This window comes from Pimephales promelas, chromosome 22, assembly GCF_988280905.1.
Source record: "Pimephales promelas chromosome 22, fPimPro1.hap1.1, whole genome shotgun sequence".
Taxonomy (NCBI): Eukaryota; Metazoa; Chordata; class Actinopteri; order Cypriniformes; family Leuciscidae; genus Pimephales; species Pimephales promelas.
Genome location: NC_142790.1, coordinates 28,258,018 through 28,275,449, shown reverse-complemented (window position 1 = coordinate 28,275,449; position 17,432 = coordinate 28,258,018). Strand labels below are relative to the sequence as shown.

Genomic DNA, 17,432 nt, shown 5'->3' with positions numbered 1-17,432 from the left:
TTGTTCTGCGAAAGTGGATTTGAACATCTATTCCAAATGTGAGTATCACCGTTTACACACAGCTTCATGATTGTCACAATTTAGGCAGAATGGCAGTAATATCTCATAACAGTAATACTGTCAAAACCTCGATGATCACTTGCTAACATACACGACCGGGAAGTCAAAAGTATGGACACACTTGACATCCACACGTTTGATTGGTCACGGTTTTAGGTAAACTCTGCATGCACTCAAACTGACACGTACACACACTCTCACACACACTTCTGCTGAATCTATGTGATATCACTAGACAGGTTTGATGTTAATTATGATTTTTTTTTTTTGTTTATTTTGGGTCAAAACCACTTCCTGTGCCCCACTCAGTTTCTGCACGGGAGGAATATTCAGTCCTTGTTTTCCACCCGTCCTCTTCCAGCTTTACTCTTGATCTCTGAGCCCAGAATCCCTGAACATCATTCGGTCAGTCCCCTGTCCCCCTCTCCTCCGTATAGGAAGCTATTCGTGCCGACAGGTTGGACATATTCCTCTGTTTTGTCCCAGTCCGAGGCCCAGCTTCCTCCGGCTCCGCCCCCTCCAGTCCCCGCCCCATTGGGGTCACCTGATTGGATAGTTGCTCCGTAGCCGCCGCCTCCCGTTGAGCGGTACAGCTCTTCCGTTTCATCCGCTAGCTCGTCTTCTCCCAGTATACCACACTTCTCCTCGCTCGTGTTCTCAGGCTCCGCCCACGGCTGCTTCTCTCCCGACGCAAAAATACCTAAAACGCATCGGCAGTGACATCATCACTACGAGTTATGTGGACAGAAGGGGCTTTTATATATGAATCTCACAAAAAAAGTCATAAAATGTCATAAAATTAATTAATTTGTATATATAAATACATATGCATGCATGCATGTATATATTTAAGAAATATTTTAATGTACACAAATACTTTGCACAAATACTATATATATACATATAAATACATAATCTATATTATATATAAATATAAATATTTTATACATGCATAACACATTTTCTTAAATATATACATGCATGTGTGTGTATTTATTTATACAAAATAATTATACACTGCACACACAAATATATTATGTAAATACAAGCTTTTATTTTGGATGCGATTAATTGCAATTAATCTTTGCACAGCCCTAATATTATATACAGTATATATATATATATATGAAGAGTTCAGATGCAAAAGCCTCTAAATGCCATTTGAAATTTTCTTCTTTAATGATGATTTTTATCAAACTTGTATATTTAAGTTCAGTAATTTCACTTAAATAACAATTAATAGGTAATTATCATTGCCATTTAAGTGACATTACTGAACTTAAATATACAAGTTTGATAAAAATCATCATTAAAGAAGAAAATTTCAAATGGCATTTAGAGGCTTTTGCATCTGAACTCTTCATATATATATATATATAAATTATTTAATACAATTATTAATTTGAATAAAATTAAACATGGCATGAGGATTATAACTGAATAAATAACAGAAATAAAACTATTAATTAATAAAAATATATACAAATATTTTCAGGCATTTTCTTTATGCTCATTTTTTTGTAACCAGACATTTTTGGCATGATGAGATTCAGCCTTTAATCCAAAGTGCCACACATATTACACACACGACAAAATACACCAACATTTTGATCAATAACTATAAATATTACATATGCCCAATTAGACAGAGATGGATGGAAGGAAATGGACAGAAATATTCACCGTAGAAGATAACTCCACCATAATGAACAAGTGAAGCAATGAGAAACACATATTGCCACTCCTCCCGCGTCTATGGAGAAACACACAGGACAAGAATGTGTGTTCATGTGTGTGTATAGAGATCTCTGTGCATAACATTTCAGATAATGTGTGCAACCTAACCCTAATGTGAGAGAAATAAGAGCAGAGAGAGAAGGGACGATGTGCATGAACTAAATGTGATGGGCAGGAACAGAGAGATGTGATTCACATGACACATGATCTCTCACATCCGTGTCTATGCTTCAAGATCAATACCTTGTTTTTGGTCATGGCACCAACAATCAGAGGGCACACCATGCCGGAGAGCGTTCCCACGCCGTTAGAGATGCCCATCAGAATACTGGCGTAGCGAGGAGCGATGTCCAGATGATTTACATTGAACCCTGAAGGAGTGAAAGGAGTTTTTTTTTTAAATATTTTTAAAAGAAATACATTTTATTTGATCAAAAATACAGTAAAAAATTTTTCTATTTGAATATTGTAAAGTGTAATTTATTCCTGTGATCAAAGCTGATGTTCATCACCATTACTCCAGTCTTGAGTGTCACATGATCCTTCAGAAATCACTTTAATATGATGAAACATTTATGATTATTATAAATGCTGTAAACTGTTCTGATGCTGCATATTTTCGTGGAAACTGTGACGCTTTTTTTTTTTTTCAAAAAAATAATAACAATAGAAATTCCCACCCAATTTTTTAAAATAAATAATTTAAATATTTTTTTTATAATATATCCTATAATTTTATCCAATTATTTTTTGTTGTACAGCACTTTGGTTTCTGCATCTGTTGTTTTTAAATGTGCTTTATAAATGAATAAACTAAACTAATTTTAATAATTGTATTCATTTATATATAAATTTAAATAAGTGCAGTATACACTCTTAGAAGAAAAGGTTCTATATAGAACCTTTTAAGAACCTTAAAAGGTTCTATCAGCGCTACGTATTTGGAACCCCTAAAAGGTTCTATACACTCTTAAAAAAGGGTTCCTCTGGGTTCTATATAGAACCCTGGGGTTCCATACATGGCCAATAGAACCTTTTACCAAAAAAATGGTTCGATATAGAACCATTTTGGAGTTCCATATATGAAGCGGGGGATGGCACCATTTCTGGTTCTAAATAGAACCATTTCTTCTAAGAGTGTATATACATATAGATTTGTTGTTCAAGAAATATTTCTGCGTATTGTCAATGTTGGAAACCGTTCTGCTGTTTTTCTGGAAATTGTGACGCAATTTTTTCAGAAAGTAAAAAAAAACAGCATTTATTTGAACATTATAAATGTCTTTACTGTCACTTTTGATCAATTGAGTGCATCATTCTTTGCTTTTGCAAGGCAATGTATGTTCTCACAGTACCTGAGATGGCAAAACCACTAAATCCAACAGCAAGGACAAGAAACGAGATGGCGACACCCTTCGTGTGTGAGAAACCCACCACCAGAAGAAACGTGGCCTCCAGCCCGAAACCTAAACACACACACACACACACACACACACACAACTTCAGATGTCTCACTGACAGCAGCATCCAGACTGTGTACGTTATTGATTGAATAGATGAATAAGTAAGCATACAGTATATATTTATATATATATATATATATACATATACAGTATATATAATATGTAATGGCTTTACCTCCACAGTTCATGAGTTTCCTGACGTTTGTGGTGGACATCAGGTTGTGACTCCTCAGGTAGTCGGCCAGCTGTCCTCCGATCGGCACGACGATGGTCATCACCAGATGAGGAAGAGCAGAGACCAAGCCGACCTACAGACAGAGAACAGGGACGAGTGTGGCGAGTATCAACTTCGGCTCACATTGTTCTCCTCAAATAACAAACTAATCAAAAAAAAAAAATCCATTTTTTAAATAACAAGTAATACGGAAGCATATTGCATTCACTTGAGGAAACTAAATCTACTCTGTTTTTCTGAATTAAGTTAATTATCATGGAAATATAATTTTTCATGGAATAGGTTTTTGCTCCGTTTTTTTTCTGAATTAATGACTTGTTTATCACAAACTCATTAATTCATAAAAACAGAGTGAAAAAAAAGTTTTCAAGAAAAATATATAGCAGAATTCTGAGATAATCAACTCATTAATAAAAAAAAAAAAACAGAGCAAAAACTTTTTTTCCCATGAAAAATTATCTCATAAATCTAAGAAAATTAACTCGTTAATTCAGAAAAACAGAGCAGATTTTTTTCTTCAAGTGAATGCAATACGGTTCCGTAAAATAATCATTTTATTATCTTTATGAATATTTTAACCCACAATTTTAATGCAGAAAATAACGATTATAATAACCCACACCAAGCAATTATTATAATACTATTGATATAACTATTAATATTTGAATTTTTATTATCATATTATTAATAACAACAATGAATATTATTAACAAATATTATAACCCACACTAAGCAAATCAACTATTATGATGAATACTGAACACACAACACTGACTAATCAATCTATGATTCTTGTCATCTGAGCACAGTGTGAGATGACCTTCTCTCACCTTGCTGATCTCAAACTTAAACACCTCCTCGAAGTACGCCGGCTGGCTAATGAGCAGCAGGTAGAACGTCCAGCTCCTGCAGAAATTGGCCACGATGATGGCGTAAACGGGCATCGATGTGAAAAAATGACGCCATGGAGTGTTAAATTTCTGCGTGAGAGGTGAAGAAGGAGAGATGCTGCAAGAGTTTCTATAGTCAGTGTTTAAACATGTGCGTGTGTGTGTGTGTTCGTACCACCAGTGGGTTCACGAGGCCAGCTGACTCCCCGATGGCTTCCTCGATGTATTTCCTCTCCTCCGGCGTGATGGTCGGATGAGCCGCCGGACTCTCGTAGGACACCAGAATCCAGAACAAATACCAGCAGACCCCAAAACTACCTGCAGCCAGAGAGACGGAGTCCAGTCAGATTTGACCATAATAACTACCGTGGTATGTGTGTAAACAGCAACCTATCATCCTAAACAGCAGACTGGCCCATTTTCTCAGTGTCAAATAGGCTTCCAAACAAAATATCGCACATCAGACCACATACACACACTCTCCATACCTTAGACCCCATTTACACCTGGTATTAAAATGCGATCTGTATCCAGATCAGTTATCCGGATAATAAAAAACGCATGTTAAAGGAGAACTCCGGCGAACAATGAACCTTTGGTCTAATAAAACATCGGTACATAGTCAACCGTTCTCTGAGATTTGTTTTCATGATAATCGATTGTAAAGAGTTTTATCTCTAAAAACTGTTTAGCGTATAATGCTAGTAATGGGGGCATTGACTAAGTAAAAGAAATCGCTAGTTTATACCACTAACAAGACTCAAAATAGCCCCACACTCACACAGTAATATAATGAGGGTCCGTAAATGCAAAACGAAGCATTGAGAACTTTGTAAGTGTACAGACCGTTTAATAAGAAGATACTTTATAAAGACAGTTCACTTCGCGTATACAGGCAGGAGCCATCTTAAAAAATAGTCTCGATAAGTCGATCCCCGAACGACGTGCTGAGTGATCTGAGCTGTATGAAGTTCAGCGAACTTCTGAACTGTATGAACGGCGTTCGGGGATCGACTTATCGAGACTATTTTTTAAGATGGCTCCTGTCTGTATACGCGAAGTGAACTGTCTTCATAAAGTATCTTCGGTCTGTACACTTACAAAGTTCTCAATGCTTTGTTTTGTATGTATGGACCCTCATTATGTTACTGTGTTAGTGTGGGGCTATTTTGAGTCTTGTTAGTGGTATAAACTAGCAATTTCTTTTACTTAGTCAATGCCCCCATTACTAGCATTATACGCTAAACAGTTTTTAGAGATAAAACTCTTTACATTCGATTATCAAGAAAACAAATCTCAGAGAACGATTGACAGATATAGTCAGATATGACGGCGCTACTGCGACACGCATCACCGCAGATGAGCGTCTATTCATCAAGCCAACGTGCAAACATCGCAAATAAAAGTGCAAGTAAGTCACAGTAACACACAATCATCTTCAAGTAAAGAAATGAAATGATCTTACCAGGGCTGTTGCTACTCTCTCTTATTGATGTCTTTCTTTGATTTGGAAATTAGCTGATGATCAATAAAATGCAGCTCAGATCTGTTGCTTTTGGTGGCGTGCAATCCATTAAATCTGCATTACGCGGGAGTTGAAGATCGGATTTATATCCGTTTTGCAAAAACAGATTTATGTGGCCGGGTGTAAATGGAATCGGTACTTATTATCCGGATAACTTATCTGGATACAGATCGCATTTTAATACCAGGTGTAAATGGGGTCTTAGTCGACGAGCAAATAAACGAAAACAAAAGTAAAACTTTCTCTTGCTTTGTTGACTACAAAAAAGCTTTTGACTCCATTTGGCATGAAGGTGTTTTTCTTCAATTAATTAAGTGTGGCATTGGAGGAAAAACATATGACATCATCAAATCAATGTACACAAACAACTAATTTGCAGTTACAATTGGTAGCAAACACACAGAGGACAGGGCTGCAGCTTAAAGGCATACTCCACCCCTGGAAAGATGAATGTGTATTTAAAATAATTTATGTAGATTTTTTTTTTATTATTATTAATTATAATTAGAAAATTATTAAATTATTATTATAAGAAAATTGAAAAAAATATTTTTGAATTTGGAGCTTTCTAGACAACATGATCAAACACACGCAGGACTACACTTACCTTGGTATAAATATTAGCAACACACAGGTCATGTTAAAAAAGCTGTTAAAAACTTGAGAGAGATGTTCATGCTATAAGAGAAATATCCAAATTGACATCCCAATCAGAATCTGGCTAAAAATAATCAAAATCGTAATAGAGTCCATAAGGCGGGTGTGAAGTCTGGGGTCCACTCACAGACCAAGAGCTCACTAATGGGACAAACACCCCATAGAGACTCTGCAGACCGAGCTCTTGCTACGAGTTCAGCGCAAAACCCCAAGTAGAATTAGGATTAAAACCCCTCATTGTAATAACTATTCAAAAAAGAGCCATTAAATTCCATCCTCAAACATTGGACAGACGCAACAGACAGACAGAGTAAACTAAAGTGCTATTTGGGTCTAAACAGAAGTTCATTGGCAGGATACCAGAGTACAGTGGGCGACCCGAAACTGAGGAAAGTCCTGAGTGTGTACCGGCTCAGTGAACACACACTGAGCAGAGAGGCAGGCAGACACACACACACACACTACAGGCACACCTGGCTGACGAAGGAAGAGCGACTCACTGCTCAGAGAACCAAGTGGAAACAGAGCTTCACTTTTTGACATCCAGCCCCAACAGAAACACTTCAGTCAGAAATCTAAAATGGACACACTCACACTACTGCTAGGAGAAAGCCCAGCGAGCTCAAACCTGCCTGCCAGGTACATGTGTGTGTGTGTGTGTGTGTGTGTCAAGCTCAAACCTGGGAGACAGAGAGAAGGAGAGATGGACAGAAGGAAAGAGAGAGAGATGGAGAGAAGAACATCATGACCCAACATTAGTGTGTGTGTGTGTGTGTGTGTGTGTGTGTGTGTGTGTGTGTGTCTCACCATATAAGTAGAAGACTGAGGGCCAGCCTGAATACTGAACCAGAACCCCAGCTAACGGCATGGCGATCACAGCGCCTGCGTATGAACCTGAGCAACACAACTCATCACATATACACTAGTACATCTATACAAAAACCACACACTCTTAGAAGAAAAGGTTCTATATAGAACCTATCAGCGCTACGTATTTGGAACCCCTAAAAGGTTCTATACACTCTTTAAAAAAAGGGTTCCTCTGGGTTCTATATAGAACCCTGGCGTTCCATACATGGCCAATAGAACCTTTTACCAAAAAAAATGGTTCTATATAGAACCATTTTGGAGTTCCATATATGAAGCGGGGGATGGAGCCATTTCTGCTTCTAAATAGAACCATTTCTTCTAAGAGTGTACATTTATTCAGTCCGAAATATGAAATATGAATAAAAAAACAACATTAATGATAATAATTATAATATCATTCATCATTTGATATATATTGTTACTTATAGATAATATAAACAATCAATAATACATTTTTGGGCCAATATAATTAAAATGATTAAAGGTTACTAGCAATTTTCCACAGATATTAAAATACAAAGCAAAAATAATGACCTCACCACAGAACGCTGTTGTGGCCAATCGGCTTCTTTCCAGAGGCGGGGCCCATTTGGCCCAGATCCCGTGGCATGCTGGGTAAGATACACCCTGAGCAGAAATGACAATAACAGTAGATGAAGTCATAGATGATAGACAGAGCAATCTTGTGCTTCAGTCACACAATACCCAGAAGAACGTGCAGAGGTCAGTCAATCCTGCACAGTACGCCACACTGCGGGGGATGCTACGTTTAAAAGTATTACATCATATCATTTGTGTTTATATATATACTGTTTTTACCTCCACCAGCCCCTGGAGGACCCTCACAAAAATCACACAGCTGAAGTGAATACGAGCTGCCGAGGGAATCATCATATTCAGGACAGACGTGGACACGACTGCAAAGCCAAACACTCTGAGGAACAGAGAGAGAGAAACTGCATCAACTGTGTGTGTGTGTGTGTGTGTGTGATTTAAAGACTGCGTGACTGACCGGTTGGCTGCAAACTTCTGACAGATAAAGCCTCCTGGAATCTGAGTGACGATATATCCCCAAAAAAACGATCCGTGAATCATTCCTACAGTCTCTGGGTCCCAGGTGAACTGAGCTTTCTGAAACACAGACGCAACTAATAAGAACATAACAACACGACTGCATTGCCTTAAATTATAATATTGCTTTTATTAATGAAATGCACCAAATAAATCGATGTGCAACGATAAAATAAAATGGGAAATAACTAGTCGAGTCATGTGACAATATTGTAGTGTATTGTAGCATGATGTTTTACACTACTTTAGTATGCAGTGAGTAAATACTGACTCTAAAAATCATTTTAATATCATTTGAGCAGCGTAACTGCACGATTATCTGGACAAAAAGACAACATTGCAGAAAATCTAGTTGGGTGGAAATTGTTCATGAAACTGATTCAATTGTAAGCGTGTGACATTAGCTATGCTTCCATCCTCCTGTTTTTAGCTTTTTGCATTTAGGGATATCACATAAAAAAGGCTGGAGGCGCATAAAAACAAAGTGTGCATAAAAACATAAGCAGTGACGATTTTGTTCTCTTAAACACATTGGATGGAAACGCTGCTTTATTCGCAAATGTTTTATGTGATATTCCAATATTGCGTTAAATTGTTAAATTCGTTAAAAATGTAAAATTGTTAAATTCGCCACTTTGAATGGAAATATAGTGACATTATAGGATTAGTTCACTTTTAAAAAAACTTTTGCTGATAATTTACTCACCCCCATGTCATCCAAGATGTCCATGTCTTTCTTTCTTCAGTCGAAAAGAAATGAAGGTTTTTGATGAAAACATTCCAGGATTTTCTCCATATAATGGACTTTAATGGGGTCCAAACGGCTCAAGTTCCAAATGAGAGTTTCAGTGCAGCTTCAAATGTCTTTAAAGTCTTATCTAGCGAAACGATCGCTCCTTTCAAAAATAAATAAAAAAGTTTAAGTTTTATAAGCACAAATGCTCGCCTTGCTCTGTTCTGTGATGCGCGTTCGTGACTCTCCTCGAACGCACATCAAAACTTTGTGCTTATGAAAATTTAACGTTTTTATTCATTTTTGAAACGACTGATCGTTTCGCTTGATAAGACCCTTATTCATCGTCTGGAATCGTTTAAAGCCCTTTGAACAGTTTGCAGTTTGCACTGAAACTCTCATTTGGACCTTGAGCCGTTTGGACCCCATTGAAGTCCATTATATGGAGAAAATCCTGGAATGTTTTCATCAAAAACCTTCTTTTCGACTGAAGAAAGGGTGGGGTTCAAGAAACAATACCAAATTTGCATGGAAAAACTTAAAAAGTGCTGCGGTGAAAATAGTTCAACTCGCACACGAAAACCAACTTACCACGACGTACGGCTTGCCTTCTCTATAGACGGTGTGGTTGTTCACCATGCTAACCACAGCCACACCGAGGTTACAGCGGATCCCGAAGGAGATGCAGAATCCCAGGCCGGACAGGATAGCGATGATGTAGCGTCGGGGCAGGCCGAAACACGTGCAGTCCACCACCGGGAGATCCCTCTCCTCCTGGAGCTCAGGACGACCCTCCGCCGACAGCTCGATCGTCTCGCCATTCTCCTGACGCTTCTCAAGAACCCTGACAAACACACAGAGGCTCTTTCAATGCTTCATACACCACTAAAGCCTTCCAACTTGAGAATCCATGAGAAAAATCTCTTTCATATCTCAGTTTTCTCTCTAGACAGTAACAAGAGAGCTGGAGGCTTTTGCTGAAGAAAGACTTGTGGTTCTCCTGAGAAACAAACCTTAATAAAGTCTTAAAATAAGCTCAACAAAACAGAGAATCTCATCAAATTCTTATAAGATACACTCTGAGCTGCTCCACACTCGATTATTATGGCTAAACTTAAGATTTACTGTATGCACTGTAAAAAATATTTTCAAGATTTGTTATCACAACATATTTTCTTTTGTCAAATCAACTTTATAATAATTTATTTAGTTGATATAACTTATTATTTTGAGTTTCTGATGGTTAAATTAATCTCCTTCATTGTATTAACTCACTTTTTCCAGTTCAATCAACTTAAAATTTGAAGGCAACCCAGGTTACTTACTTTTTTAAGTTAAACCAACAATATTTTTTTACAGTGCAGTAATCACAACATTTTATCTTTTCTCAAATCAACTTAAATAATTTATTTAGTTCAGATAAAATATTATTTTGAGTTTCTGATGGCTAAATTAATCTCCTTCATTGTATTAACTCACTTTTTCCAGTTCAATGAACTTAAAATTTTAAGGCAACCAGGCAACTTTTTTAAGTTAAACCAACAATATTTTTTTACAGTGCAGTAATCACAACATTTAATCTTTTCTCAAATCAGCTTAAATAATTGATTTAGTTCAGATAACATTATTTTGAGTTTCTGATGGCTAAATTAATCTCCTTCATTGTATAAACTCACTTTTTCCAGTTCAATGAACTTAAAATTTTAAGGCAACCAGGCAACTTTTTTAAGTTAAACCATTAATATTTTTTACAGTGTGTATTTTAACAGCATTTATCATTTTCATCCAGTTTTAGCACAAGCTAATAATGCTAATCAGTCATACAGAAATGAAAAGACTATGAAACAGGTCAGATTTAGGTACTAATATGTAGCCTACATTTTAGGTGTTAATATGTAATATGTATATTACAGATTTCTGTAATAGCACTAATAAACTGTTAAATATGCAATAATCAGGTTCATATTATTATTATCAATTAAATTAATCTCATACATTTGAACTAATTTATTGCTAGTTCCACAGCAAGCCATATACATTTGTTAAAAAAAAAACACTGAACACATTTATGCTGATTTTAAGAAATTTGAATAAATGCGTTCTTAAATTTTATTAATCAAATCAAATAGTTAATAATATAAGTTTTGGAGTGCAGAAATCTTACATGTTTAATTTATGACTGAAAAACATACATCACATTAACTTTATTGATAAACTGTGTAATCCAAATGGATCGAAACTCAAATACACACATCTTAAATGGAATCATAAATATTGAGTGCACATTAATAATTCATTTGCATATATAGCAATAATTAATTTATAGCTCTAAACTCTAAAGGTATGGCAATTTTTATTTGCATCTGTTTGTGTTTAAGGGATTTTAGAAGAAAAATCTTAATTTAGGAGTTTAGCTTTTAAAGACTTCTGATGTTTTAATGTTTTAATGCTTCTGATGTTCATGAAGCAAAAAAAGTAGTGAAACGCTTCCCAATTCACACTCATAATGAACCGATGTGTCGCATCTAATCCAGATTAAACACGCACATGCTATGAGAGCATCAGTTTCCTCTGTCCACAAACATCACAGAATCACATGAAATATTCATAAATATCGTCAGAATAATATGAGAGCGGTGTTTGACTGTACAAAACTCCCAGTTTGCATACTTATGCACTATTCTATGAGGTTTTGTAGTATAAACGTGCACTTTAAAAACCCGGATGATGCACTTAATTACCTGAAAAAATTAAAAGTGGAATGTTGGATGGATAGAATCGAATGTCACACAATTTTAATGTAACGAAGGGGGATGACAAAATAACCTTCATTCATACAATACACAGTTGAGTATATACTCTCAGAAAAAAAGGTACAAAAGCTGACACTGGGGCTGTCCCTTTTCAAAAGGTACACTTTTGTACCTAAAGGCCGCATATTGGTGCCTTAATGGTACATATTAGCACCTAAAATGTACATATCACCTGAAATGTACGTATTAGCACCTGAAATGTAAATATTAGCACCTAAAATGTACATATTAGCACCTGAAATGTACATGTTAGCACTCGAAATGTACTTATTAGCACCAAAAATGTTCATATTAGCACCTAAATGTACATAGTAGCATCTGAAATGTACATATTAGCATCTGAAATGTACATATTAGCACCTAAAATGTTCATATTAGCACCTAAATGTACATATTAGTACCTAAAATGTACATATTAGCACCCGAAATTTACATATTAGCACCTAAATGTACATATTTGCACCTAAAATGTTCATATTAGCACCTAAAATGTAAATATTAGCACTTAAATGTACATATTAGTACCTAAAATGTACATATTAGCACCTAAATGTACATATTAGCACCTAAAATGTACATTAGCACCTAAATGTACATATTAGTATCTGAAATGTACATATTAGCACCTAAAATGTTCATATTAGCACCTAAAATGTACATATTAGCACCAAACATTTACATATTTATCATCTGAAATCTACATATTAGCACCTGAAATGGACAAAAGTTTACCTTTTGAAAAGCCCCAGTGACAGCTTTTGTACCTTTTTTTTCTGAGAGTGTACAGTAGTGCAGGGTATGGCGACACAACTTTAGTGAAGTAACAGCACAATAATTCCCTCAACAAGACGCATGATTTGAAGACACACAATCAACCTTTCAATGGCCCTAAATATGTGCAGGAGTAATAAGCTTCACATCAGATGTGTCAAAGATCTGATCTTTACAGTAGTGAAGGTCCATGTGAATCTCTCATCACTGTTAAGTACAGACTCTTCCCGTCAGGTTACAGCACCACTGCAGCTGATGAAATAATCATGTTCCTCAGAGTCTGAATTATTGATCAAACCTTCTATTTTAGTCTATTTCTGCCTCTCTTCTCCCTCCCCCTCCATCCATTCTTCCCTTCTGTTCTCCTAAATCAGTTCATCCAGTCCCATCCCATCTACACTGCAAAAAATACTTCTGCACTCATAATTACACAGAGACGGCAGGTAACGCGTCGATTTAAACATGCAATTTTGAAAGTGTTCTCTTGTATAAAATAACTAAATAAAATAAAGATTAACATGGGAAAAAAATTGCCCAGACAACAAACTGAAATAAATTTAATCTGAAGCACTGAAATAAACAAACTGAACAACAACAATAGGAAATAAATCAGACATACACTCTCAGAAAAAAAGGTACAAAAGCTGTCACTGGGGCTGTACCTTTTCAAAAGGTACACTTTTGTATCTAAAGGCTACATATTGGTACCTTAGTGGTTCATATTAGCACCTAAAATGTACATATTAGCACTTGAAATGTACATATTAGCTCATGAAATGGACTATTAGCACCTAAAATGTATTAGTGCCTATAAATGTACATATTACCACCTAAAATGTACATATTACCACCTAAAATGGACATGTTAGCACATGAAATGGACATATTAGCACCTAAAATGTACATATTATCACCTAAAATTGACATACCACCTAAAATGTACATATTAACACCTAAAATGGACATATTAGCTCATGAAATGGACATATTAGCACCTGAAATGTCCATATATTAGCACCTAAATGTACATATTAACACTTTTATTAACACCTAAAATGTACTGTACATATTAACACCTAAAATTGACATATTACCACCTAAAATGTACATATTAACACCTAAAATGGACACATTAGCTCATGAAATGGACATATTAGCACCTAAATGTACATATTAACACTTAAAATGAACATATTAGCACCTAAAATGTACATAATATCACATAAAATGTACATATTAGCACCTCAAATGTACATAACCTAAAATGGACAATGTACCTTTTGAAAAGGTACAGCCCCAGTGACAGCTTTTGTACCTTTTTTTCTGAGAGTGTATAGTAAAGACATGACAAAAGCACATAACAAAAATCTAAAGGGAAAATATAAGTTAATTGAATATATGAATAGAAACTACTAAAATAACACTGTGCTGAGAAACTATGTCAATATTTCAATATTATTTGCATGAACAGAATTTCTCAATTCACTCAGTATTATTTTAGATGTCACAAAAAGCCAAATTGAACAGTTGCTGGTCACTTTATGCATCGGTTCACGTCAGTTCCTGTTTAAACCATTGCTCCCCGTCCAGAATAAACTGCAAAATTAACCACTTCTCACGGCTTTGGGCTCGTACGGCACAAAACATACACCAGTTTCACCCACAATGGTGAAAAGCCACACATGCACGGCATCATCAGAAGACCAGACGGTCGTTACGAGGAGGGTGTTTGGCCAATATAATAACCTGTTGATCCCATTTGATCTGATTATAGAGGAATCCATACTCAAGTAGTGAGCTTTTAAATGGCCGTTTATACGCAACAACATCCTCCTCACATTGTGCAGGAAGAACTAACAAGTTTAATGACACTGTCCAGTAATAGCAGACGTGACGTGGACGACCGTGATGACTTGTGGGAGAGAGAGAGAGAGAGGATTTAACTAGCAGCAGGTTAGTTGGAGATCTATTTCAGGACTGGATTTACACGTTAAAGACCGCTCAAAATCCAGAGAAACAGACAGACAGAGAGAGTGAGATTGTGTTTTTCCCAGTACGCTAATGTGACAGATCAATGCAAGTTGATTTGATTTTTACAAGTATAAACACTGCTTAAGTGAATTACATATTTATCTGCATATAGATCATTTAAATACGAAGACCTTTTGCCCTTGGGGATAAACTAGTACTTGTACTTCTGCAGGAAACTATAATATTTATTTAATATGCACCTTTAATATTACTAATTATTCCATTGATATCAAAGAATCGATTATAATATTAAATATTGAACGTCATTAAGTATTAAATGACATACTTAACCAGTGTTCATTACAAACCAATATTGAACAATTTACTGCTCTTGATTGCTTGTTTTAGAAAGCATTTCATCATTATCTTTTTGTTTTTTCACCATATAGTTCTCTTAATAAATCCTTTTCAATGAATTGCAATCTAAAATCTGTAACAAGTGCATTATTTATAGTTATTTTTCCCTATACATAATGAATACTGTTTGGTTTGTCCATTTATAACAGGAACATTGTGAGGGAAGTATTCATTTAAAATTATTTTATAATTAATCTCAGAAGCAAGTTTATCTGCAAAAAAACTAAGATACATAGCCTAGTGAAAAACTATAAATGCAGAAAATCCTAAAAATCCAGATATAATACTATAGCATGATAATAATTTAATGTAAAATGTGGATTTATACACTGTAAAGGGTAAACGCATCGACGGCTATACATTAAGGTCAAATTGAACAGTAGGCCTACTACTCAACAAAAAATGTATAGGCGGCTATTATAAAAATGGATAATGTAGATTACCAGGGAGTGTTTTAAATGATCAGTAGCCTACGCTTAAAGTAACATACACACCCTATCAAGTGTGTTTTCTAAATCTGGGCATCTTTAAATGATGCCATGATGCAAAACGGAAGTGGTCACCTGACAGGTGAAATGTGACGACACACACCGGACAAGAGTCGCTATTAATAGAGTACAGTCGAGTTAATCTGGTCGCGTTAATAAAGATACACTCACACACACACCTGACAAACAACTACACAAACGAGTATCTCCTCAATGTCTAATGTCATTGAAATGAGCATCAAAGCACTGAAAGAGAAACTTAAATCCTGTCTTTATCTTCTAGCCTATATGACTGTATTGTGTGTGCGGTCCCTAATCCCACCATATATCTCAATATCTTATCTTTACAATATATGTTATGATATAAATATCAACTATTGGCTAAATAGTTTTGATCAGAAAGAATTAGACCTCACTGAGCTCAATTTCAGTGCTTTAACTATGCAGAACTGGACATTCAACTGTTAATATGAACACATAAACCTTCTTAGGCATTTCTTTAAAACTTTAATAAGTTATTTTAGCGTCTTACCGGTTTATTCTTCCAAGTGTCTTGGCCGCTGCTGCTTTAAAGCGCTCAGGTCGGACCTCCATCCTCTACAACTCACTGCGGGACCGGGAGAGATGTGCGCGCTCCTGCTCTCACAAGCACTCACCCACCCCCTCACACACACACACACACACGCTAATACTCTCCCCCACACACACAGACACGCGGGCGCGCATGCACCCGTAGCCTACACACACATAAAGGCACCCTAACATCAAGGACGACTTAACAATCTCTGCATAACAACACCATAATAGTTTAAAAAGTTTTAACAATCGCTATAATTAATAAGAGAATAATGAAAGTCCACCACGACAGCAACGATATCGTTTGAATCAATAACGACTTTTCAACCCAATTATATGAACGACAAATCATCGACAGCCAATCAGAATCCATTCTGAGTGCGCGCATTTAAAGCGTTGGTGTGGACGCTATGGCCGTTATCGTTATAGCTCGTGGTGTGAATGTGCCTTTACAATAATGTAATTGTAAAAATCGTTGTAAATTTAAGAACCACAACTATAATGATAACTACACGAACGATATGGTTGGAATTACTTTCAAAACAATTTTTCCAGACGATAATAGCCAATCAGAAATATCTCCCGCTTGAGCATTTAAAGTGGAAAAAAAGTGTTTTTCTGTTAAAAAATAAATAAAAAATAAAAAAATGCCCCCTTATGAAAAAAATACCTAATAGGCCTAAATAAATAAAATGCCCCCTTGTGAAAAACTAAAAACTAAAAAAAAACATTGACAGCCAATCAAAATCCATTCTGAGCGCGAGCATTTAAAGTGACAGACAATACAACTGGTGTGGATGCCTATACATAATTCCATGTCCGGTGCCTCAAACATAATTCCTGGAATGACACAAAGGAATACTGGCGAATCAATTCTTGGAGACAAGGGTAGCCTACAGGACAATGAACCCAGCATTAGTGTCTAAACAACTTTATTTGCGAGTTGCTGCATCAACGATATGTTTGATTAGACTCGGAGAAACTGTTTGACTAGTTTAACTAGACACGGTGTGGTAGTAATGAACATGGACGATGAAGGTTTGCTATCAATGTGTGTCACTGTCCAAGGTGCTGAAATGAGATTACAGTAAATCTGTAAGAGTGAAGAGCCGGCGTGCTCACACGACTTAAACCCTCCCTCTGTGTGTGTGTGTG

General features: G+C 36.1%; 1 protein-coding gene across 2 annotated transcripts; it reads right to left on the bottom strand.

The window, feature by feature from the left end:
• Window positions 1-300: 300 nt before the first annotated feature.
• On the bottom strand, window positions 301-16,628 carry slc17a7b (solute carrier family 17 member 7b). Of its 2 annotated transcripts, XM_039684602.2 has the most exons (13): window positions 16,234-16,628; window positions 9,833-10,085; window positions 8,450-8,568; window positions 8,257-8,371; window positions 7,977-8,064; window positions 7,375-7,461; window positions 4,561-4,703; window positions 4,326-4,475; window positions 3,436-3,568; window positions 3,153-3,263; window positions 2,041-2,168; window positions 1,744-1,813; window positions 301-760 (listed from the first exon to the last, which is right to left on the bottom strand). In XM_039684602.2, exons 1-13 carry the CDS (start codon window positions 16,293-16,295, stop codon window positions 459-461), a joined length of 1,761 nt encoding a protein of 586 aa, XP_039540536.1. In that variant the 5' UTR covers window positions 16,296-16,628; the 3' UTR covers window positions 301-458. The 2 variants fall into 2 exon arrangements, with proteins under 2 accessions (XP_039540536.1, XP_039540537.1); XM_039684603.2 differs by lacking the exon at window positions 1,744-1,813.
• Window positions 16,629-17,432: the final 804 nt, after the last annotated feature.